The sequence below is a fragment of the Oryzias latipes genome, chromosome 23 (assembly GCF_002234675.1).
Source record: "Oryzias latipes chromosome 23, ASM223467v1".
Taxonomy (NCBI): domain Eukaryota; kingdom Metazoa; phylum Chordata; class Actinopteri; order Beloniformes; family Adrianichthyidae; genus Oryzias; species Oryzias latipes.
In genome coordinates, this window is record NC_019881.2 from 10,393,269 (window position 1) to 10,419,781 (window position 26,513).

The window sequence follows — 26,513 nt, forward strand, 5'->3', positions numbered from 1 at the left end:
ACCAACAGATATTTTTGGATCTTTGACTGAACCTCCTGGGAAGCCAGAGATGTTTTCTTTGGAATATTGATTTTCTCTGGTAGGTCTGACTCTAACTCCCACTGTTTAGAGGACGGGGCTGGAGGGGGGGCTATCACCACATGGAAAATGTCAGGATTTGTCCTGCTTCACAAATAATTGAGCTGAGTTTTTTTGTTCGACTGATTAAAAGAGGTTCTGTCCCATTGAAGTAAAACACTGCAAGCATTTACATTTACTTTCAATTTTTCTAGTAAGTTCTGGCAAAGCTTTGGCCAAAAAACGGCTATCCGGGTGTACATTTACACAACATTTATTCCAAAGCTGTCATTGTGTTCACCTATGAAGCAGAATCTCTTGATTCTGTAGATACTGAAGGATTTTACTGAAATGTAAACTTGAAACGTTTGTTTAAAGTTCAGTTTCTCAGTTGGTTTTGTCAGAAAAACACATTTGCTGTATAGCTACATTCTGACCATCACAATAAAAAAGAGAGAACCTTTTTCTGAAAGGCCTAAGAAGAAATGAATGAAAACATTGTTGGTGAGTAGTTGGAGCTGCAGGAACTGAAACAGAACTTCTGAGTGAACATAGATTTTGGTCTCACATATTTGACCTCATTTCCTCTGTTTGTTTTTCATCTAGTCCAATAAAGAAAAGATTTGTTTTGGGGTTTGAAGGATTTTTAAGGCTTCTTCGATCACTGTACACTGAATTTTAATGCTACTCTTCTTTAAAGACCGGTAACAAGATCAGGTCAAGATCTGCTTTGTGTCAAACTGCCGGGCAGCAGAAAGGAGTGTTCTTTGGTCAGATGAACTCAAATATTCACATTAAAAGAGATGATTTGTCATGCAAATCAAGGAGTTTCTTCCTTTTCTTTCAGTTTTCTCTCCATCAAACATGTAGGGAGAATCCAAATTCATTCCCTACCCCTACATTCCCTATCCCTATCCCTCCTAGCGGATAGTAATTGAAAAACTGTGTCTTCTATACAGACTTTACTAGCATTCGATGATGTCATGAATGGTAACCAGTCATCTACATTAGTGCAAAGCTGCCAGTACTTGGAAAATACATGACAACATTGGTTTAATAACTTTAAAAAGTCAAGCAAAAAAAGAAAAATACCTACATTTAAATGTAAACTTTCGTGCTTCAGACCACACCCACGTGAAGAAATAAATTTCTCCTCCACGGCACAGTGCGACGCGGATCACCCTACCGGCAGAGGGATACCCAACCCTCTGCCAATCTTACTATGGCTTCTCCTTTAAAAAACAAATCCGTCACCACCACAGCTCCAAATGCCCCTGCAATCAGAGCAAAAGGGAGGAGCCAGAGGGGTAGGGGAGGAATTCAGATTTGGCTGTGGAATTACTTTTTTGATTGATCCTAAGGACCAAGTTGAATGGCTTAAGATTTGATGTGAAGATTTTCTCAAATGGAGAAATGGCCTTCTGGTCGCAGCTTATCTGTAACTGTACTAAATAATGACAGCCATGTTGTCGATTCTTGGAAAGGTTCACGCCTGATGACATGGCTTGTGACAACTGCAGAGCTGAAAAAACAGCAACAAGAACAAAAAAAAGCTTCAAATCTCCCCAATAGGAGTCACTCTGGACTGCTGGTATGCATTTATGCTCACACAACAAAACAGAAGTGTTTTAACATGTAGCAGTTCCGCATCTAAGTCTTAGATGCCTGTTTGCATTAGGAGAAGCTCTATAATGCTATAAACCTATGCTGGGTTACAGCATTTCCTTTAAACGAAAAGTTAGCAATTCACCATAAGCATCTTTAATGGCTGGCTGAAACACACGGGTAATTAGAGGTTAATGGGACATCTAGAGTCCTTAGAATCTACAGAGTAATGGTGACTTTACAATTACATTTTCACAAATTAGGCATAATGATCGTCCTTTTATATTCTGCAGGAGTGCTGAGAAACCCCCCCAATAAAGATCCTTCCCCTCAGAACGCATTTAAGCTGCGTCTTCAATTATTCATATTAGCTCTAATCCTCTTGATGTAGCTTTTATTAGCTTGTCTTATTTATTGTTGTTTCTTAGTTGCTCCAGGGGAAAACTGAAGAAGGCTTTTTCTGTATTACATCAGGGATGCTGGCCATGTAATGAGTTTTCCGTCTGTCTTGTGTGTCTTTGTGCCTTCATTACTTGCTTCAATCAGTAGTTTCATTCACAGAGTCATGTTTTGTGTCAGCTGCACTCAACAGAGTAGCCCTGCATGCAGCACAGGCTAGCTTTCATTATCTGTTCACTGTAAAAGCAACGCTTTAAAGAATCACCTCTTTCCTCTTCATTAACTTAAGGGAAAGCCTAATCTGTTTTTTTTAGGTTAACAGATTTGAAACATGTTTGACATTATTACTGAAGAAATGAGCAGAAATTGCAGGTTTTTTGTTCCCTCACTGCTGAGTCTTGTTAGATTTGCATTGAAGTAGTTGCTCACTAGTGGAGGCTATTTACATGCTTCTTTGTATGCCTTGGTGAACACAAGACATTTTTGATTCGCTGGGTTACATGGATATTAAAAAAAAGGAAGAATAGGATGCAGGTCTCATAAGGATTTGCTCTTCCTGCAACCGATCAGCAATTCAATGGACCCCTGTGGTTTTCATAACTACTGAATAGCTCCTTTTCCAATAAATCATGGATGACTTGGAAATAAAAGATCACAAGACAAATTGTCTCTTTTACTGAATTTAAGTGGCTATTTTTCCCACATTTTCCACATTTTCACAGTTATATTGATTCCTATTATTGCTTTCACTAAGGTTTTGTCTCATTGTCTCCAGTGTTGGTAAGTATTTCCCAAGATGTCAGTCGGTTTATAGAATATCTTTGTGTGTGATGTTTCTTTTCAGCAAAGCCTTGTTCATACAGCTGCTTAGCAGTTCCAGTTCACACAGCTTCCACCAATAGATCTGTCATGTAGCTGCCAGGCACAGCAGTGAGTGCTGAGCAGTTAGTGGGTTAACTGTCTTTTAAAGTTGAATTGAGTGCAAAACTAAAGTGTAGTTAGAAACTAAGGGTGTCTTTGGAAATGTAATTTTGAACGCCCAAAATGCCTATTAATGTGTGTTTACATTGATGTTTCATTGGAAATGGTCTTTTGAATGTGTGTTGCAGAGGGTGGCATGAAGGTAGCTTTTGGCCTGCTACGTTTGAGATCTTGAGTCATCGAAGTCAAAGTCAGGGAAGATTTTTGCAGGAGTATAAGCAGTGACACTTTTACCTAAAGACAAGCTGTTAACTGCAGGTTTTGTTTTATGTGTCATAACTCTTTCAATTGACTTGCTTTAGGTTCGTACCAAATTAGGTCCATTCAGTTGCTAGTTTTTCCACAATATTATTATTTGTAAATTTGCCATATTGGAACCAGAAGTCGACACCTCTACCACTTGAAAGCTGGCTTGGGAGAATCCGTCAATCAAATGTTTTGCATGTTTGATGTAAGACCACCTACTTTTATTGAGGCATCTGATAGGTCAGTATATAACTTGAATAACTGGCAATAAAGAAAAAAAAAATATGACAAAATAAGATTATCTAGAAGATGTAGGAAAAAAAAGGATCATTAGCCAGAATGGTTATTCTGACCAATAGAATGACTGAGTAACAGCTGTTAATTTCACCATAGAAGTCTATGGGATTTCAGCTTCTTGGAGCCAGTGGGTACTTCCTGTTTGGAACGCCAGGGGAAGGGGTTACAGTCCAGTTCTTAGTTGATGGTTTGACAAATGAACCAACAAAAACTAGATGTTGCTAGAGACTTGTGATACTTCCAAATCTCCATCTCTAACCACCTTCCAATCAAAAGACATGCTTCAAAAAATCTGAGCATGCATGGAAAATAAACTAATGAAAAAAATATTGACACCACCATGTACATACATTTATTATTGATGTAAAGTCTGACTTATAAGGTTTGAGGTACTGCAGTTTTTGGTACAAATTTTGAACGGGGACAGAACATTTTTAGACGGCTTGGTTTATGCAAGGCCTTGTTGCTTCACCACCAACCCTTTTTGTGGTAAAGTCAATAGAAATTGATTTGACGGTTGCTGAGGTGCTGCTTCAAGGTTTGTCATGTTTGGTAGATTAATGTTGCTATTGTAGAGCAATGGGTTTCAGATATTAGTTCTAGGCTATAAACAAATCAACGGCCTGGATTTATTTAATAGGGTCAGTCCTTAAGTGAACATGTACCTTGCAGGCCAACCCTCAGGCCCACAGGTTTGGCTTTAACGTGGGTAATCCATCCTTCCAAAGACGCTAATTCTTTCATGAGCCGCTGACCTCCACCTAAGTATGCTCAGCAGTGTCGCCAGAATGGATAGTGAGAAGATGAGATGCAGCAGCACAGCAGGGAGGTGCAAGAGGGGGGAGGGGGGGGGGGGGGGGGGGGGGGGGGGGGCGAAGCATGGTGGATGAAAACGAGTGATTTGAGCCCATCCCTCTGCTCATGTCTGCTCATGTCTCACGGCTGGCCCTCATCATGGTTATGGCCCAGCTTGGCTCATCTCTGCGTCTGCCATCTTTCTGGAAGTTGGAGTGCAATATTTGAAGATGCACATTCTAGTCAAATGTCTGACCTAGGAAACATTAGGAAATGGGAATATGACAAGAATGCAGATGACCTGAACATATTCAAGATTCAGTCATAGTGTCATACAGTCCCACAGATGTAGCTGGTGTAGATGTTTGGACCAGCAGCATGGAGAAGATTGTTAGATAGCATCACCAGCAGTTGTTCACAGAAGATTTATTGGGGAAAGAAAAGTTTCTAGTTTTCATTTAGGGTATCTGGAGCAGAGGGAGTGTTCAGTTTAGAACAACAAACTGCCACACCATTGAAGGGAGAAGTGCATTTGAAAACTCTTCAGTCTAAGATCCATGTGGATAAAATGTGTCCTCAGCAGCTTTTCCAGCCAGATGAGAGTTAAATGTAAAGCCGTGAAGGTGTAACTGCTATCGTTTTCTGGACTGTAAGCTGCATCGTGTTTATCCACTGTGCTGTTTTAAAGTGCCTGCAGATATGAGTCTACCCTTTTTTACGCCGGTGCTGTGAGGTGGGCAGCTAATCTCTGCATAAATAGTATAGACATGAAAACTGATAGGGGAATGTGCGGTAAAATAAAACATGTTTGACGTGTTTTTCCTTAGGTGCAGTTAAAACGGTTTACTTTTATGGTTCATAGCTGTGAGAAATCATTGTTCAATTGATGTTTGCAGGAATTATAGATCAGCTCCTTTTTTGTGACTAGTGTGTTCTCCAGTAGAACTGCTAGTTTGCATTCAGGACAGTCAGTGTCAGCTTTATAAACACATGATGAAATGTTTTAAACTCTGTAATATAACTTCTATTTATTCCAATTTTCCAGGTAAGTATTCGATTTTTGATTGGCTACAGGGTGCCCATTAAGATAGAGATAGTGCCCAAAATGATGTGCATTATCAGAAATAAATGGTAGAAGCCTGAACTGTCTCATGCAACGCTAAAATCTGTTAATTTCTGATAATGCACACTTCAAATTGCATTAGTCTGTTTATACCATGGTCACTTACGAAAGAAATAAGTATTCAATCAATTCTTAATACTTTAGTCTTGTTATGTTTTTGGTTTAAATAGCTTTTTCACAGAAAAGCGGATTTTGCTACGTAGTGCAATACATTGTCATGGTAACAGCTACAGAACCTACACTGAACCCGCATTTCAGCGGCAAAGAAGAGTGATATGCTAAACATCTCCATGAATTAAACAAAGCATCAGTTCAGCCCAGTTCAGTTGCTACTGCTACACACTGGCATTTAGGCCAGCGCAATAATATACAACATTTGGACTATGTGACCTGAACTACTTTCTTAGGTGTGCATTATTGTGCATTCAGGACAAAGCCTGGTCTCTACATTCTATCATTTTATCACTTTTTTTATTTATTTATTCATTTATCTATTTATTTATTGATGTGTGTGTGTGTGTGTGGGTGTGTGTGTGTGCGTGTTTTTGCGCGCGGGGGGGGGGGGGGTTGTCGCACGGTTTGTCTTGTCATCTTGTTTTTAAATTTTATTGTATTTTATGCAAAGCACTTTGAGTGACATATGTTGTTGAAAAAGTGCTATATAAATAAAGGTTGATTTGATTTGATTTGATTTGAAGGTTGATTTGATTATCCTTGTGGTATATAACTTTTTAATTGACACCCAATCAGAATTGAATATTAACCCGGATCATGGTATAAATATGGGATTATGCCCGACGAGGTGTCCATTTTTAGAAATGAATGGACGACATTCACACGAAGGTGTAAACCACCCGACACAGAGCAACCGTCCTCAGGCTTCTGCACTGTCTGTTAATTTCTGATAATGGACGCCTCGCCGAGCATTATCCATTATTTATAGACCCATTTTACTAGGAACTCTGCAAGATGTTTGATTTTTATTTGTATATTTTGAAAACTGAGTTAATTTATGAATTTTCAACATGGAATTTCAGAGTCTGGATTTGTTCTGGATTTTTGCTTCTGCCTTTTCTTATTTGCTGTCACTAATTTATCAATGCTAGCAGTTGTATAACCTTCAATTTAAAGCTAAATTTAAACCCACATTTTTAATTTCACGTTTAATTCAGACTGGGATTATTAACAAACATTAAAGTCCTTCAAAAATCCATTAGACGGACAGGCGATGTACCAGTCCTGGTACATCGCCTGTCCGTCCTGGGAGAGGATCCCTCCTTCATGTAGACATCCCTGAAGTTTCTTCTATTTTTTTCGTGGAATTAATTTTTTTTCAGGAGAAGGATGTTCTCAGGGAAGGGATGCCCAATTTAGCTTAGTCTCTTTAGTTCATCAGCTATTGTATTTTATAACTGATTTTATGCTTTGTACAATTAGTGAAGCCCATTGAGACAATTGTATTGTAATATTGGGCAATATCAATTCAACTGATTTGAATTGAATTGAACTGAGTTGGTGTCAGAAGAACTTTTTTTATGCTTATTGCTTTGTTACTGCTTTGTATATTCAGCTGTTTTAAATTTTGGAGCTCAAATTTGTAGGTTTAGGTGCAAGATCCCTTTTTGGCAGGCAGATGAACCCAAAATAGCTGATTACCGTTTTGGAATGAATAAGGTGGGTGGAGTAAACTGTGGTCAGTATGTCCCTCCCACTTCAGGCTAAATTTTTACCTCTTAAAATGAACTGAGTCCCGTCAAGAGCCATTTATCTATGGCTAAAACATGACAGCCGTGGATATCATGGTTACGGAAGCTCTGAGCTGCCACTGCGAAAAATATTTTTTGGAACAGCTTCTCGTAATAACGAGAAAGTATCTCGTTATAACGTGATACGTTTCTCGTAATAACGAGAAACTTATCTCGTTATTACGAGAAACCTATCACGTTATAACGACATACTTTCTCGTAATAACGACATAGTTGTTTACAGTAAAACGTCATCTTCTCGCGGGACATTTCATTCTCGTCTTGATGACCTGTGGGAAAAGATGGAGAATCAGCGGGAGCCTCTTTATTCCTTTTTAAGGGATAGAAATGTGTCAGAGGACAGAATTTCCACCATGAGGAATGACAAAGTAAGTTATACTTATGAAAAACATAGTTTACGTCAGTTTCATATCGATTTAATTTATTTTTTTGTTACTGAATGAGCCTGCCGTGTACTGCGTAGACCTGAGACCAAGACCTCGTTAACTTAAGTATTGTAGTAGCTGCAAGGAAGCTCCTTAGGCGGGTGGTTGTCAAACATCTCTTTATTAATGTTTTTGTATCTCAGAACGGTCACAGCACGAACCAACAGGCACAGCGAGCTTCTTCTAACTCCAGCGACAACGTTCACCGAACGCACACGCACACACACCCACAGGTAGACCCCGCCCCCTCTCTCCCACCAGTCATCAGCCCACCGCTGATTGACACACACTGTGGTCTAGCATCTTGCAGAAAGAGGGGGGCGCCGGCCACCTGCAGCTCTGTCCAAACTCTGGGTCGTCACAGTATGTAATGTTTTAGAGTTGCAGGGTATAACTCTCTTCAGTATGGACGTGCTGTGTTAACGTCTTTTATTAACATAACTGGTAGCAATCGCTTTTAACAGAAGGCTTCGTGCTTCGTTCATATCCCATAATGCATTATTCTTATTGTCAATACATCTTTACCGTAACGGAGATGCATTCGAGTGCAGTAGGATAAACGTATATCAAAATATTACAAAGTACACCTCGATTAATGCTGTTATCCTAAGCTAATCATAGCGTATACTTTTATCCTTCAGAAATGACGAGTTGAGCATGATTATTTACAATTTATTAGGTGTCAACATCAAGCAGTTAATGTAGAACTTTATGTTGATAGCATTCATAAGCAAGTGAGTGAAAACTATTTTATTATTGGCTTCATCATGACATAAGAAGCCATGCCAACTAGTTATGTTTGATATTATGTGTAAAAACCACAACTGGAGCAAATGCGCGTCCTGGTGGTGTGATGCACGTAGTGTAGCTCCAGATAGTCACAAACTGTCTTGATGCTTCTTGATGAATATGTTGCGTATACAATCCTACTTTTTTTTAAGGTACAGTAAACCACTGTTTAGTCCAGTTTAAAACAATTACTTTTACCATGAATAACTAATAATAAATTGTTTCTGTAGATTGACATATCAGTTATTGGAAGCATGGATGATGACAGCTTGGCCACCTACGTTCCAATCTACGGTGACAGGATTGCCACACGAAGGTTTTGCTCTGAATATAAAAAGAAAGGTGAGAGAGATGCACAACGCCAGTCATTGCTTCAAAAACTAAAAAGAAAGATGGGATTTGACACACAACCAGAAGGCCCTGACCATGGAGAACATGATACAACTCAAACACATCCAAGGGCATATTTGAAGAACAACAAGCTGGCTGTGAGAAAGACCAGAAAGGTTGAGTTAGGATGGATACACGAAGGAAAGCAGCTACACAAGAAAAATGGAGGTGGAACAAGGAGAATAGATTTGCCAAAGGAAGCAAAAAAGGCTGACATTTTAAGCATTGCAAAGGAACTATTTTTTCCAAATGGAAGATCTAAAAAGGGACAACTGGAGGATTTTACTTTTGATATTTTAGATTATCAAGAGGATGCAGTATTAGATGAAAACACCACAGTAGGAGAACTTTATTCCCTGCTAAAAATGGGAACGTTAAGATTTTATCTTTGCACAAGAGAACGGAAGGAATCAAGAATCCCAGAAATCAGTATTCCAGATGACCGCATGGACCACGATGAGCCAGAGGATGAAAACAGCTCCTCATATTCATCTAACTTCTCAGAGGTCCTGATAGGTCCTCACACTGGTGAACCTCTGGCATGGCAACTGGAAGACACTCTGCCCATTTCATCAAGTGATGAAGGGGAATCTGTGAGTCTTAATCTTACTTCAGCCACCCTGAACTTAAGTTCTGTGAACCAGTTTGTCTCAAACAACTCTGCACCAACGATAGCTACCTCCACTGAAGAGCCTGAACCTGCTCTTATGCTCCCACCATCTGCTGTGTCTATTTTGTCAAGTTATGAAGGAGACTCGGCAGTTCTTCTTATTCCTTCTTCTGCCCTTGAGCTGGCAAGTCAAAGCAATATCACAACCAGTGATGTGCCATCTACATCCAGTGTTACTGAGCAGCCTGCATCTACCTCTGTGTCCCACATACCTAGTATGACTTCATCAGATAATGAAGCACACAGTAATACTGAGCTGTCCGGATATGACACGATTAATGTTAACATTAAACTTCATAGGACAATGCTTATGGATGAACTGATAACACAGTTCAAAGATCCCAGCTTGCTCACCTGTCCTTTAAAATTTAGTTTTATCGATGAAATAGGAGCAGATGCAGATGGAGTTTCTAGAGATGTCTATTCTGCTTTCTGGACAGAGTTTTTAGACAGTGCTGCTGAAGGGCAAGACATGAGAGTTCCATTACTTTCCCCAAAGTGGCAGGAGGAAGAATGGAAATCTGTTGGACGGATCCTTGTAAAGGGGTTCCTAGACCATGGCTATTTCCCAAGCCGCCTTGCACCAGCTTTCACAGTGGCGCTGGTTTTTGGTGAGCACTTGGTGTCACCTGACTTGCTATTTGAGTCACTCCTCTTTTACATCAGTCCAGAAGAGAGAGATCTTGTGAACAAGGCTTTGCTGGAGGATCTTCTTGGTGAAGAGCATGAGGAACTGCTTGATTTATTAGATCGTGTGGGTGCTAAATTTATCCCAACAAGAGAAAACTTGAAAGCTGTGCTTTTAAATGTTGCACATAAGCTGATCATTCAACAGCCAAAATATGCTCTTGATAAAATGTCAGAAGTTGCAAGAACAACATTTGCACATGTCTTCAAGAGCCAACTAAAAATTCAAGAAATGTATGAAAACATGACACCTACACCAAGAAAGGTTCTGAAATTATTAGATGCTAATCCTACTACACAAGCTGAGAGCCAGAGTCTGAGGTACTTACAGCAGTACATCAGAGGACTTGATCAGGCAGGTCTCAGAAGGTTTCTGCGATTTACAACTGGCTCAGATGTGCTTTGTGTTACTAAAATCGAAGTTCTCTTCACACCCTTAGATGGAGTAGCACGGCGGCTAGTAGCACATACATGTGGTCCAGTTCTGGAGCTACCTTGGACATACTTGTCCTTCCCAGAGCTGCGTGTGGAGCTCGACAATATACTGAGCAGCAACAGCTGCTATTTTATGAACATTGCGTAATATTAAAAATAAGGTGCCTGTTGAAATCTTTTTTTTAATGTTGAAATGTTTCACAGAAATAACAGAAATGTGCACAAATAAATCTAAAGTGTTTTGGTAACGTTTTGGTTATTACTATGTAACATATTCCAAAAGAAGTTTTTTTTATTTGAAGTAAGAATAGAGACAATATCAGGAGAATGTACAAATGCGATGTACCACTGTAAAATTCATATTCAAGAGTTTTTGTTATTGATGCCAATGGAAAAGAATCACTTCTTGAGAAGGAAGACTGGTTAAAAGAATACTGTGAAAGACGAGCATTTGAGGTAACATTAACACTGTTCATAAAAAGATTTCCAAGTTAAGCAGGTTAAGCTTGAAGAATGCATCTACATATCTTTTTTTCTTTTTACAGGGCAGTATTATATGTTATATTCCTTTCTGGTTTGATGTGCATTAAGCACAATGATGTCCTGGTTCACAACAAAAGTATTTATTTTTGTACTCGTTTTTAATGTATGTGAAGTTTCTCATGTTCACTTTTGAGATTTGGTTTTTCAGATTTAAAACATATCTGCTCTACAGTTTTGCACTTTGATGGAGAGAACCTCCTCCCAATAGGACATTTTAGAGCACTTGTTAAATGAACATTTTGTTTACCATGTCAAAGCACATGTAGCAACATTTCTGAATGTTATGAGGAAAAGAACAAAATTGTTGGTTTGATCACCTAAATTGTTTATTTTGTGATGATTAAAACATTACACATTCAACATAATGAGTCCTTGATTTTTCAACTTTTTATCATAGCTGCATTTCCAGATTAGTTGTCAGTTTAAAACTGACCTCAGTCACCAGGTACAGAGAACTTTAAGGATAGTTGTTGTGTTAGACATAATGAAAAGTATATTTTATGTATTTACTGAGGTGGGGTGTGGTTTATAAATTGGACCAAATTTGAATAGGTTGTGTACTGTATTATAGATTTAACATTTTTAATGACATTTTCTAAATTGTTCTCCAACATGTACACTTAAATGTATATTATGTAGAATTTACATATCTAAATATCTTACACATTTATGAGAAAACTGAGTAAACCTAGATCCATATCTTACTAACATTCCACTACTCTTATGTCATAGCATTTTTTCAGTCATACACAACAGCAAAAAGTTTCAAGTTCTGTAAACAAAATATATGAAGGTGCATGAAAGGACAATATGACACCAATTATGAGTGCGCAGAAGTTGATCATAAAGAAAGCAGGAAACTGTTGATTTGAACCAGTGTTACACGTCTGACAGGTTTGAACGTATGGAAGCTCTTAAAAATAGATACAGTTCAATTGCTTCATTTGGTGTGGTCGGTGCATGAAGACAGTTTTCTGCCATCAGGAGGCAGGATAGTGAGAAGACGGTTTCATCACATGTGTCTGGTCCCCTCTGAAGACAATGTGCTTTGCAAGTTGCCACTGCTTGCTCGGAAACTTGCTTCAAATAATCTTGTCCACCAAAAAGCTGCGGGAGGGTATACATCATGCATGGTCGGCCACTTGGAGCAATCGCATTTCTGCTCTGACGAATGATGTGAGTGTTCCATAAATGAACAACATTTTGAAGCTCTTCCTGAAAGGGAAGCAAAAACAAACATGTTTATACATTACATATCCCTTATTTAAAAGCATATCCTTATCATATATTATTTTCTCTCTCAAATACATGTACACACCTCGATGATCTTCAAACAGGTGAAAAGAATCAGCTGCTTGTCCAAGAAGTCCCCAGTGAAATCATCTGAATCCTTCAGTTTTTGAAAAACGTTAATCCAGTACTGTGCATGGTGTTTCCTTAAGAAAGCCCACCAGCTCTCTATTCGCTGATTGTGGGTGCTGGATCCTAAAATGAAGCAATTTCTGGCAAAGCTGTCATCATTATCAAGGCGTAAAAATCTTTGAATGTCTTCCATTGTACCGTTCTCTGTCCCCATGTCTGTACGGACTCTGGCTGCAGTACCACCTCTTTTCTCAACTTCTGAAATGAAATATCCAGCAATAATTTTAGGATTACTGTTTGTAGAGTATGCATGAAGCCAGATAACCATTCTGGAAAACCCATCCACAGCCCCATTCAGACAAATTCCATATGGTTTCAGTTTATCATAAGAGTCCACATGCCAAATAAAGTTTGGTCCAGGATTACAATACAGTCGACGACGGAGACGATTACGTTGTCTCAACTCAACACCTCTGGGATCCAGAATTTTGATTAACTGTCTCACTGTGTTCTGGGTGACAACAAATCCCTCCTGTATACATCTAAGATGTTGCAGTTTGTATCCATTAAGTTGACCATAAGTCTGCAGTTGTCCAATAAGAAATAATGCAATGTCAAGAACGTCACTTTGGTTTTTTCTTCTGTGAAGTCTCAGTGTTGACAAGATTCTTCGAAGAGTCCGAAGGCTGATTATTATTCTATCAACAGCGCTGAGTGAAAGCAGTATTTCTCTATGGTTTAACCCCATTGAAAAGTACACTTTAATTAGAGAATGCAAATGTCCTCTATCTGCATCCATGAAGGAAGTCAGTCAGTAGGTTTTCTTAATCCTCTCAAAATCTTCAGGTAGTGTTTCTTCGTCCAGCCTCAGAGATGTCGATCTGTAAAAACAAAAAAAATTATTGGTGCTATGTTTTTTTCTTTTTTAAATAACAGTTTAAATAAGTGATTTTACTGAACTTTTCTACATGTTAAGCTTCACACAAAGTTTGCCTTTGTTTTTGAAAGAAATGTCAGAAGTTCAAGTCTTCAAAATTTAAAGTTGCTTGAAAATAGGCACTGTGAATTTTAAGAGTTTAAATATTAATTCAAATAAGTATGCATTCCAAAACGTAAAATAGAACCTTGTTTTTTCTGCATCTTTTGACGGATTATTGATACAGCCATCATCCTGTTCCTCTCCAGCGCGTCAAAAAAGCTCACGTATACGTGCATCACACCACCAGGACGCGCTTTTGCTCCAGTTGTGGTTTTTACACATAATATCAAACATAACTAGTTGGCATGGCTTCTTATGTCATGATGAAGCCAATAATAAAATAGTTTTCACTCACTTGCTCATGAATGCTATCAACATAAAGTTCTACATTAACTGCTTGATGTTGACACCTAATAAATTGTAAATAATCATGCTCAACTCGTCATTTCTGAAGGATAAAAGTATACGCTATGATTAGCTTAGGATAACAGCATTAATCGAGGTGTACTTTGTAATATTTTGATATACGTTTATCCTACTGCACTCGAATGCATCTCCGTTACGGTAAAGATGTATTGACAAAAAGAATAATGCATTATGGGATATGAACGAAGCACGAAGCCTTCTGTTAAAAGCGATTGCTACCAGTTATGTTAATAAAAGACGTTAACACAGCACGTCCATACTGAAGAGAGTTATACCCTGCAACTCTAAAACATTACATACTGTGACGACCCAGAGTTTGGACAGAGCTGCAGGTGGCCGGCGCCCCCCTCTTTCTGCAAGATGCTAGACCACAGTGTGTGTCAATCAGCGGTGGGCTGATGACTGGTGGGAGAGAGGGGGCGGGGTCTACCTGTGGGTGTGTGTGCGTGTGCGTTCGGTGAACGTTGTCGCTGGAGTTAGAAGAAGCTCGCTGTGCCTGTTGGTTCGTGCTGTAACCGTTCTGAGATACAGAAACATTAATAAAGAGCTGTTTGACAACCACCCGCCTAAGGAGCTTCCTTGCAGCTACTACAATACTTAAGTTAACGAGGTCTTGGTCTCAGGTCTACGCAGTACACGGCAGGCTCATTCAGTAACAAAAAAATAAATTAAATCGATATGAAACTGACGTAAACTATGTTTTTCATAAGTATAACTTACTTTGTCATTCCTCATGGTGGAAATTCTGTCCTCTGACACATTTCTATCCCTTAAAAAGGAATAAAGAGGCTCCCGCTGATTCTCCATCTTTTCCCACGGGTCATCAAGACGAGAATGAAATGTCCCGCGAGAAGATGACGTTTTACTGTAAACAACTATGTCGTTATTACGAGAAAGTATGTCGTTATAACGTGATAGGTTTCTCGTAATAACGAGATAAGTTTCTCGTTATTACGAGAAACGTATCACGTTATAACGAGATACTTTCTCGTTATTACGAGAAGCTGTTCCAAAAAATATTTTTCGCAGTGGCAGCTCAGAGCTTCCGTAACCATGATATCCACGGCTGTCATGTTTTAGCCATAGATAAATGGCTCTTGACGGGACTCAGTTCATTTTAAGAGGTAAAAATTTAGCCTGAAGTGGGAGGGACATACTGACCACAGTTTACTCCACCCACCTTATTCATTCCAAAACGGTAATCAGCTATTTTGGGTTCATCTGCCTGCCAAAAAGGGATCTTGCACCTAAACCTACAAATTTGAGCTCCAAAATTTAAAACAGCTGAATATACAAAGCAGTAACAAAGCAATAAGCATAAAAAAAGTTCTTCTGACACCAACTCAGTTCAATTCAATTCAAATCAGTTGAATTGATATTGCCCAATATTACAATACAATTGTCTCAATGGGCTTCACTAATTGTACAAAGCATAAAATCAGTTATAAAATACAATAGCTGATGAACTAAAGAGACTAAGCTAAATTGGGCATCCCTTCCCTGAGAACATCCTTCTCCTGAAAAAAAATTAATTCCACGAAAAAAATAGAAGAAACTTCAGGGATGTCTACATGAAGGAGGGATCCTCTCCCAGGACGGACAGGCGATGTACCAGGACTGGTACATCGCCTGTCCGTCTAATGGATTTTTGAAGGACTTTAATGTTTGTTAATAATCCCAGTCTGAATTAAACGTGAAATTAAAAATGTGGGTTTAAATTTAGCTTTAAATTGAAGGTTATACAACTGCTAGCATTGATAAATTAGTGACAGCAAATAAGAAAAGGCAGAAGCAAAAATCCAGAACAAATCCAGACTCTGAAATTCCATGTTGAAAATTCATAAATTAACTCAGTTTTCAAAATATACAAATAAAAATCAAACATCTTGCAGAGTTCCTAGTAAAATGGGTCTATAAATACATTAATAAATAATAATAAACATTAATAAAGAGCTGTTTGACAACCACCCGCCTAAGGAGCTTCCTTGCAGCTACTACAATACTTAAGTTAACGAGGTCTTGGTCTCAGGTCTACGCAGTACACGGCAGGCTCATTCAGTAACAAAATAATAAATTAAATCGATATGAAACTGACGTAAACTATGTTTTTCATAAGTATAACTTACTTTGTCATTCCTCATGGTGGAAATTCTGTCCTCTGACACATTTCTATCCCTTAAAAAGGAATAAAGAGGCTCCCGCTGATTCTCCATCTTTTCCCACAGGTCATCAAGACGAGAATGAAATGTCCCGCGAGAAGATGACGTTTTACTGTAAACAACTATGTCGTTATTACGAGAAAGTATGTCGTTATAACGTGATAGGTTTCTCGTAATAACGAGATAAGTTTCTCGTTATTACGAGAAACGTATCACGTTATAACGAGATACTTTCTCGTTATTACGAGAAGCTGTTCCAAAAAATATTTTTCGCAGTGGCAGCTCAGAGCTTCCGTACATGGTCAACTTAATGACTTGAAACTATCAAGGTCAGCGGCTACAGAAAATTCCAATCTTCCGACTCTACCTTAAAAAGAACCATGTAATTTTTGTCACCATGTTTATTTATTTTCTTTTAAACAGTTTGACAGGACTTGGCTTTGGTTTTATTCTGAAAGGTTTTTAGGAAAGTAAATCAATATAGACTAAATGATGGCATTCATAAGTGTTTAACCCTTGTGCTATCCTAGGCACTTTAACATTGGGAGTTGGGTCATCTAGACCCACTAGACAGTGAGCTGGACCTTTTTTCTTAAATGATTTGTGATCTTCACTGGTCTCCATGGATTACATGAAATCTTTCCACCTTTATCCACCTTTGTCATGGTAGGGAGAACACATCAATGTAAGGGTGGGGTCATCTAAGATGGCACAAGGGTTACACTGTCATGTATTCCAGTGAAAGTAGTTTTCCGCTTTAATCCCTGCCTGGGATTGATCATCAGAACACAGTTTTGTACCAAGAATCATTTACGTCTAACTGCCAAGTTCCTTTTCTCTCAACTTACTTAACAATTACCAAGAAAGGATTTGAGCAAAGTTTTAACCTCTTGAAGGTCCACATGCGGGGACTCTCACATTTTGCATTATTTTAACACAGTCGTTACCTCTGCTTAACTGGGGCCCTATTATACAAAGATGAAAAGGCATGTCAAACACGAGCTTGGGTTGAAAATGGAAAACATCCTAGTGGAGAGAGTATCTATTCACCAAAGTCTGTCATCTGACCAAACAGAACAGAAAACCTGGTCAGAACTCCTGTGTCGCCCCAGTGCTTGGGATCATCAATTTGCAGTTCTGCTGGGACCTACTGTAGTGTGGCCATGAACATTTGCATCAACACATGGATAGAGATTACGAAAGGGGCAACAAGTTGTACAGCCCATAACTAGCTGTGAGGGTAGCTAATGCAATAAAGTTAATAGTGTCTGTCGTTACTAACTGACTTCTTGGTTCTTTTGTTATCATACAGGGGTTGTATTTAAAACTACCTGACATGTTTCGACGGACACGTTCCAGCTTGGTCAGAGTCCTCATCGGGTGGTTGTGCGTGACGTACATAAAAACTCCTGATTGTCACTGAGGCGGAATCACCCGTCAGACTTTAAAAGGTGTCTCTGCCCCTTGCTGTCTGTTCGCTGCTGGAGGATGTTGCTCCAGGTATGGGAGAGCATGAAGGCCTCCCCATCCTAACAGCCACCTGATGACGACTTTGACGAAGATGGAACGCGTCCATCGAAACATTTCAGGTATATTTAAAAATAACCCGTGTCTGAAAACAAAAAAGCCAAGAAGTCTGTAAGGGTAGTTGTGATTACAGCTTTACTAATGACTAGAATGCGATGTAAGGGCACTGTGTAGCATCACCCGTATCACGTAGGTCAGTGACGTGCGGTGAGGTTAATGGCTGGTGAGGCACTGACGTCATCAGTCAGATTTACAAACATATGAACCATACTGAGTTAGTTATTCACCATTTGATTGACAACAGTTAATGTGTTTTGTTTAAAATTTCATTATAACGTGTTTTTTTTCATATGCAAACTGCAGCATAGAAAAAAAGCACAAACGTTATTATCGTCTTACCTTTACTTATAAATAAAGTCCATATGCCGCTCCTTCTGAAGAAAATGACTTGCCGCTTGCTATCACTTCTTCTAGTATTTTTTAGCGTCATAATCTCAGGGCTCACCGGCGCCCCCTAACATGAGGCACGAGAATGTCTGGCCTCACCCAGCAGCTTTTTCGCCAGCATTTAGCACTCAGCACAAGAAACACGTCCCTCACATACAGTTATTTATAAAAACAAAACACTGTACATTATATACATCTGCTAAATTATGTAAACTCAGCTCATATAGTACAAGTGATTGAACCGACATACAAAGAGACAGCAGTACCGTATGACTGCATATGACATGCAATGCAGGTATTGCGCAATCCAAGGTGAGGCTCAGCGGGCTGGTGCCTCATCGCACGTCACTTAGTATCTGAACGGCAAATGCGGAAATTCAGCGATTTTGAAAAGAAAAAACACCCAAAAATGGTAAATTTAAATGGAAAATGACTGCAAAGCACAAATTACTGATTAAATATAATATTGAATATATTTTTTCTCTTTTCTTCCCATAATGACAGGTGAGGCACAGCCTCACCTGCCTCTCCTGACTGTACGTCACTGACGTAGGTGCATGCAACTTAAATTAGTCTTGTGGAAACTTTACAACACACTTACCACACGCACACGTATGAGCTTCAAGGAAACTACAAATCGCTCTCCCCTATGATGCAGCCCCTCCTCCCTACGACCCCTCCATGGACCCGGACCACCCAAAAACCCACAGCACTAGCATGGGCCAACCCTGTACGTGTGAATGTGGCTATGGCTTTGACATGGGTGTGTGTATGAGTGTGTATCATGTGTTAGAATAAGCTTTGTACGTACTAAAAGGTATACTTCAAATTTGATGGGTGAGGGCAATAGAATGGTGGGTAGAAATTCTCAGCAGACTTTGTTGTGAATATGTATATGACCGTAGATTTTTACTAAAAAAAATTTTAAACCATCAAATCCAAAAACTGCAGCTAGGTCACATGGACGTAGGTGGGGGTGAGAGAGTAATAAACGCTCTGGGGCTAATGTCATTAATCCTCCTACAGGAAGCAGCTCCACACATTTCTTTTAAGATATGGACACTCTTATCTTTGGGAACACACTTTAAGTCGTTGATAATTTCGGTGACGCTTTTAATGTCCTCCATCACAGCCACCACACCTGCAGACTAAAGCTGTGCCTGAGGTGGCAACAGCAACTCACGTGCTTTTCATCCCTTAGACCTTCAAGGGTTTCAGAGTTTAGGCACATACATATTTTTAATCTCCAGTTTTTTCTAGTTACAGTACTACAACTAGTAGGCCTACGTTTAACTTACTGAAGCCTTTATTTACGGTGTTTTTCCATCAGTTTTTGTCAAAGTTAAGGATTTGTTTGGTTTTCCTCCTTTTTCACTGAAACCTGGCACATTTTCCTCTCCTCAGTTTGCTTTTCCTGGCAGCAGATGTCATAAATTTGGGTTTACCTGACTTCATGGTGGTGCACCAACCTACCTGTCACCTGCTTGTATGGTCTTGTTGATAATTTTGCTCTTCTCCAGAAAGTCTTTGTTCTGCAGGCGTCATGTCATGACGGCTTCTGTCATTTCTTTTCTAATCTCACATCAATGCCAGCTCCAAAACATTTTATTTTTTTATTTCATGCAGCAGCATCTGCAGCAGGAATAAAACAGATCTCCAGATGGATTTAACCTTCTGAGCTTTTTTTGGTTTCCAGAGATAAAGAGCAACTGCCATAATGCCTGCTGTTGTCACGGCCCCCTCCCTCCCCTCCCAGCATTTTTTTATCCTGGCACCTTCATCATTATTGACAGCACTCAAACTCGCTCCATTACACTCGGCAGGCTCCTGCTCTCCTTGCTTCTCCAGAAAAAAGCTTGGAAGTGTTGTTGTGTTTCCGTGACATTTCTGCTTTGCTGGGTTCTGAAAACCCATGAGGCTTTGTTCTTGATGCCACGTGTTATTGGCTCTCGATGCAGCTCCAGAAATGTGGTAAACTAGAGCCGTTTTCAGAGAGAGCTGACCCAGAATTAGGTCCATTTTTTCAGAATCCTTCTTAAAACTGTCTTGCTGTTTCTTTAACATCCTAATCTCTGCTCTGTCTGGTCGTGTTTTAGTTGTGGTGGGATTTTCTGTCGAACAAAGGAGAAATTTTGTCTCCTTTTGGCCCTTGCTCTCCTGACGAGCATCCTCGCATGCTTCTTTTTGTTGTTTTTGTGTGCACATTCACGCTGAATCCCAGCATGGCTGAGACAAAAACAACGTTGAAATGTGAAAAACAATTCTCCTTCCAAAACAAAAAGCAAATAAGAGAAAAACGAGGCTGTGAGTTGGTGTGTCATGTGTTAGTCTAAATACTGTCTGATGACTGCATTAAACAACTTGTGGTCCAAACTCCTCTCATGAAGGGATTAAAGGTGAGCTGGCAAAAGGAAGGCTGACAGGTGACCAGGTTAGAGACATAAAGTTCGGCTTCAAGTTGTTTACAAACTGAAAACTTGTTCTGTGGGTTTTCTATGGTTGTCATTTTTTTATTCCTGATGAAACAAACACATATACACAAACATGCCAAAATTTTAAGACATATTTATGGTTGGCACTTTATAAGCTCCATATGAGAAAACCTTTGGGTGTCATTTTTTCCTGGTTTGCTGCATCAATGTCTTTCATTTTTTTTCTCATGTAAAGGTGATTTTAGTTTGTGTGAACATAGATGTTCAGCACTCATGTTTGCATGGGACGTGTTGCTAAATGTAGCCAAAACCATCCAATACAGATTCATGAAGATTCTTTGGGTTTAAAGAAACTCGTTTGACAACTACAGCAGATTATTCAAGCCTCCTAGCTCTGACACTCATGGGGAGACACGCACTGGTGGACTAGCAGCATGAGATTACTTCATCTCTGTCCCCAGATCCTTTTTCACTTTGTTCTGACAGAAACCCCTGATGGATTATGTTTTTAGTCTGTCTAGATTCATTGGTGAAACAAAGGATCAGAGCTGAAGTGGTTATTTTTCATTTTACAATAACTAATAAGAACTGAAGTTATAAAGTCTTAGATTTTTTTGTTTATGTCAGATTTTTGTCCCATTTATAAAGTGATCTATGACTGAAAACGGTGATGGGAGTCTGCTCTCCGGCACTCCTCTCCTCACGGTGCTGCTGCTCCTCACGCTGCTGCCGCGCTCTTTGTTCCTCCTCTGTTGGGTGGTGCCTGAGCGTGGATGCAAATGCACTCCAAGAGAGGATTTCCAGGTTGGGTTGAGTCTCTCCCTGTTTTCTCTCACCCCCCACCCACCCACCACCACCTTCCTTTGCGCCTGTCATCGGCGGTGTTTGATGCTGTTGAGCTGCAGCCTGCACATGTTTCTGTACGTTCTGTGTGGGGGGGTGTAGGACGGCTCTCTGTGAGTCTAATGTGTGTAAAGGCAGATCAAGCGCAGAGAGGATGAGCACACATTCTTTGCTGGTGTCTGTTTGTTGCATGCCTCTGTAGGTGAGCAGACCCCCCCCCCCCCCCCCCCCCACTCAACTCCAGGGACTGGCATGTTCATTATTCTTTCTAAAAGAACCATTAAAATTTCATCAGTGCAATGCAATCTGTAGCAGGGCAGGGGGTGGGAGCGTGCGCACCAGCGCGTGTGTGGGAGGGAGAGTTGCCGTGAAGGGGAGGGTGCGAGCATCCTCCCCTCATTCACCGCTGCCTGCCTTCATGCCTCTCTCCTGCTCCTCCGCCTTTCCTCCTTCATAGTCTTCTCCTCCGGTGGCTCAATTCCCCGTTTGAGAGCGCTCACAGATTACCGCTCGTCTGATGTGAAGCGCCAGCATCCCCCCCAACCCCTCTTTCTTCCTGCATCCATTCTGCCTCCTTCTACAGCTCCCCATCCCCAGCCAAGGATGCTTTCCTGAAGGAGCGTTGTGGAGTTTGTATCCGGGTGGACCTGGATTAATCTGAAGTAATATTTGGGAGGAGATTTTTCCTGGAAAATTGTTTTCAGTGTGATGCTCCTTTAATCTGTGGAAGTGTGGAAGTTTAAGGTGAGACTTTTAGTGATTTCTGTCTGATACTTGTTGACTACTATGAAAAGACGTGAACTTCCTCCATTTAGACTTTAAGTTTTCCTGTGTGTCTTTTTATTTTTGGTGACTCCCTCCACCCCAAACACCATCCCCACCATACGTGGCTTTGTTTTGGAGGACTTGATGTCACAGGTAGCTCTGATGCTGCTAATTGACTCATAATTGCTCTTCCGTGTTTGTGTCGGTGAGCCGCTGGCGAGAAACACCTGACGTGTGTCTGGGCGGGAGTCTGTGGAGATGCAGGAGCGGGTAGCCTGTGAAACCTGCAGACCCATCTGTGGAGGTCTTTTGATGGGTGGAGTTTGAAGGAGGGTGTGAGGTGTGTGAAAAAGGGAGATGAAGAGGAGCAGCCGTGGGATGGGGGGATGGTATTGGGAGGAGGCAGAGGAGCTGCTTTTCCCATGTGTGTGTGTGTGTGTGTGTGTGTGTGTGTGTGTGTGTGTGCGTGCGAAGCATGTAGGTGTTGAGCATTCCATCACTGCTGGGCTAATTGAATGCTGGAGACTTGAAGGCTCCTCTCTTGTTGCTCCTCCATCACCACACCTCATCCACCCGAACAAACAGCGTTCTGGGAGGAGTCTTGCTTCGCGTTGGGATCATCTTCACAGTATTTTTTTTGTTGTTTCTGTTGACATGAGTTTTAAGCGAACCTATGTTTTGTTTTGAGTTTGATAAAAGATTAAAACAAATAATGAATACTTCTTTAAGTGGTAGTTTTGATCAATAATTTGTCCTCTTTGCTTTATGGAGGCTCTGCTCGTCTGGAAAAAGTCTTCATTTTTTTCTTACAAAGTCTCATTACTCTAAACATAGGGCAATAATATAATATTTCATAAAATTCTTATACTTTCTTTGATAAAATAAACCTCTAGACATAAAAAAGTACATTCTTCATGAGTGTTCCGAGTTAAAATAGTGTTAAATTATGTTTTTTAGGTTTTGAAACAGTGCTTTCAGTTTGTTGTTTTAAATTCGTTAAATTCTTCTGGTTGTTTGAATATGAAGAAGATTTACTGCTTCCCTGTCAAAAAGGCTAAAAGTATTGGTTTGTTTTCATCCAAAATATCCCAAATTATAATCTGAAATTATTGTTAGAGTTACCATTTGCTTGGTCTAAACTAAATGGTTTTTGTTTTATTTTTATGTATTTCTGGAAAAAAAGCATAAAAAGAAAGCATTGTCCTTCCTCTACCAAACTAGTTGTAAGAGTTAATTCTCCAAAACCAAAGTCTTCTGATAGATAAACCCTGATCCCCAGGGCCCACAGTCCAGCATGTTTTTCATGTTTCCCTGCTGAAACACCCCAGAGTCAGCTCACCATCGAGCTCCGGAGAGGCCGGATAATAAATGGGGTTGGAGATGGGTGTGTTTAAATGGGAGCCTGGAAACACTGTTATGAGAATTAAACATAATAATTTCAGGCTGTCTTTCAGCTGTTAAGCCATGGAAGCCCACATCATGAAGCTTACACCACTCCTGCTTTGCTCTTATACCAAACTGGAACCCTTCAGCTCTGGAATCAAGAGAGCTGATAGTAAACGGATGCCTTTTAGCAGTCCACAAAGCATTTATGTTGTGCTTGATGCTTTTACTGTGACCTGTAGAATGGAGGAAATTGTAAAATCATGATTATGCAGAGGTGACAGTTTTCTTTTACAGAGCTTTAGTTCAAGTCACCGAGCTCTTCAGAACAATGCAGCCATTTTAAGGATTCATCAAAATCCCATAATGATTCGCTCATCGACTCCTGGAAGGAGCAGCCCAAACACTGAGAAGAAGATTACAAATTACATTATGGGTTTGACACATGTGTAAAACCTTTATTTAGTGGTATATGGACGGATGTATTGTCATTTTGTTGTCTATATCACCTGTGGGCTTGTAGTTTATGTAAGTGAAACCATGAAGTCTTTGAACTTTTAAATAGTCTGAGACCGAGTGTTTAGAGGATTCTCCATGAAAATAAATTTTGATTTTATCCAAACTAATCAAGACAAAATAATAACTGAAAAGTTCAGCTTGCTTCTTGGTCACTTGAAATTATTAATAATAATAAATTATACACCATAGTGGTGGAAACAAGAGCCTAGTTTTTCAGAGAAACCACTGCTTTCCAGCAGCTTCACCTGTTTCTCAGAGCAGTCGATGCATTTTTAAAGACGACATAAAAGCGGCGCCTGCAGACATGACAAAGGCGTGGCAGAGGAAGAGGAGGGTGCTAGGCCTCTCCGTTTTCAGTTTTTTTTTACCAATGGCTGCAGCTTTCTGCGCCTTCTGTAGCCATTCCCATTTCCACCTCTTTCATTGGACTTCTTTTTTTTGTAATTCTTAGATTTAACAAATGTTCTCAAAAAGACAAATATTTAAATCAGGCTACTTTTTGTAGAACTAAAATTAAGTAAAAATCCAAAGCAGCGTTTAAAATGTGCCGCATAAATGAATAATTTTGCACATGAGAATGGATCGAATTGAAGCCCCGGTGATCATACTTTTTTTTAACGGTTTTAACAGGGGAATTATTGGAAGTTGTTGAGCAGAGATCAGGAAAATCTGTAAAGCTTAGTTTCAGTGTTTTGTGGAGCCAGGATTACATAGTTCCAAGTTCCTGAACCACACCTGACCATTTTAAAGGACACCACTATTTATGTATGTTCAAAATAAAAGTCCATCTGGAATCTTCAAGTGGTCATTTTGAGTGCTGCCAGCCATTAATCTGAGGGTTTAAAACTGCCATTACAACATTTATTTTTTATTTAATTTCTACTTTAATTAACTTTGCAGACTGTAAAAATATCAAGGAAACCATGTAAACAAGGAGCCAGATGATCAATCATTGTAGGACCATCTGGCTAATTAGCATCCATGCGGCTAACACAGCCTCTTTCCAGGATCTGTATTTTTAAAGATAAACAGCTCCACTCCTAAAACACTCATTTCAACCTAATTCCTTGGTTACTCATGTTGGGATTCATTTTTGGGTTCCTTTTTTTGAGCAATACTAATTTTTGGGATTTATAGTTGTTTTATTTTAACCTAATTTATGTTTTTAATTAATTTTTTTAAAACTCAAACCCAGAATAAAGTTAGTCCCTTTTTAACCTCTGAGTTGGGTTCAAAACAGCCTAACGTGGGTTATTTTTTAAATATTGAGGTTTTATTGTATCATCCAGAGTTTTCTATGGCTGAAAAAGAGTGAGAGGAGCTAAATTTTTCTTTTTTTTAAAACCTCATATGTTTAAAAGGTCCTGATTTCTGGTGTTTTAATTGTTAAGAAGGACTAAGATATTAAAACATTTGCTTTAAAATACAAGACACAGCTTCAAAATTTAGTTTAACCAAAGCAGATTGAATTTCTCCCCTGTTCACAAGAGTTTTCCTCCAAAATCAGGTCAGCAGATGAATGCTTTTTTTAATTCAAATCCTTGATTTAATCGTTTTCTTCAAATGTTTAATTTAGTTTTGCTTCAAATAAGAGGTACACTTTTAGGCGTCTGTTCATGAAAAGCTTCAATTCGGAGAACGTCAGGACGGCGTTTTTGAGTTGACTTTCTTCTCGTGTGCCCTTCGCTCTGCGCTTGTCAGCATGAGTTTGATGACCTGATGGTTTACAGCAGACACACCAACACAAACTCTCTTCCCTGCTCGTTCCTCGGTAAAGATAACCCTCTCTGTGTTTGGAACAGGTGCTCTTCTCTGCTGGGCCTGTGCTGTAATTTATCGGGGCTCCGGAGGTATGGTACCCAGCATGCCTCACTGCTGGGGGAGGGGGGACCTGCAAGTTCGTGTGAATGCATTTGATGTCATGTGGAGCGAGGGAATTTATACAGGATGTACTGAAGCAGTAACATGAGAGCCCCCCTTTCCTAAGGTCACGCACATCTTCCCTGTGTCCCCTTGGATTGGGGCGGCGGGTGTTGAAATGCTGATTCTCCTCTGTAACGTTGTTTTATTCAAAAGGGCGAGGCTCTGCCCGCAGTATCACTGGGGGGGTGGGTCTGGTAAAGTGAAGGAAATTTAACTACCCTCCCCTGAAAGGCTGTATATCATCTAATTGCAGCCAGGATTGGACTGTTTGGAATCAGAGAGGTTTACGAGGCATGGCAGACACGAGCTTCTGTGGTGAAGGGGGAATAGGTGTTATATTTGCTGCATTTCCACTGACGCGTGTCCCTGTTACCCTTTGACCCCACAGCAGCTTGGAAAATTTGTCAACAGGCTCTTCTGTGCAGTAAGGCAGCAGCATAATGCCACAGTGTGTAATTGAGATTTCACAGCATTGATGCCATTGCTTCTCCTTCTGTTTCTCCTGCTCTCAAAACCTTATAAATAAGTAAAGATAAGCGC

General features: G+C 39.9%; 1 protein-coding gene across 1 annotated transcript; it reads left to right on the forward strand.

Moving 5' to 3' along the window:
• Positions 1 to 7,403: 7,403 nt before the first annotated feature.
• On the forward strand, positions 7,404 to 10,813 carry LOC111946974. Its single transcript, XM_023952688.1, has 2 exons — positions 7,404 to 7,637; positions 8,714 to 10,813. The coding sequence occupies exons 1-2, from the start codon at positions 7,551 to 7,553 to the stop codon at positions 10,811 to 10,813; spliced, it is 2,187 nt and encodes a 728-aa protein (XP_023808456.1). The 5' UTR covers positions 7,404 to 7,550.
• Positions 10,814 to 26,513: the final 15,700 nt, after the last annotated feature.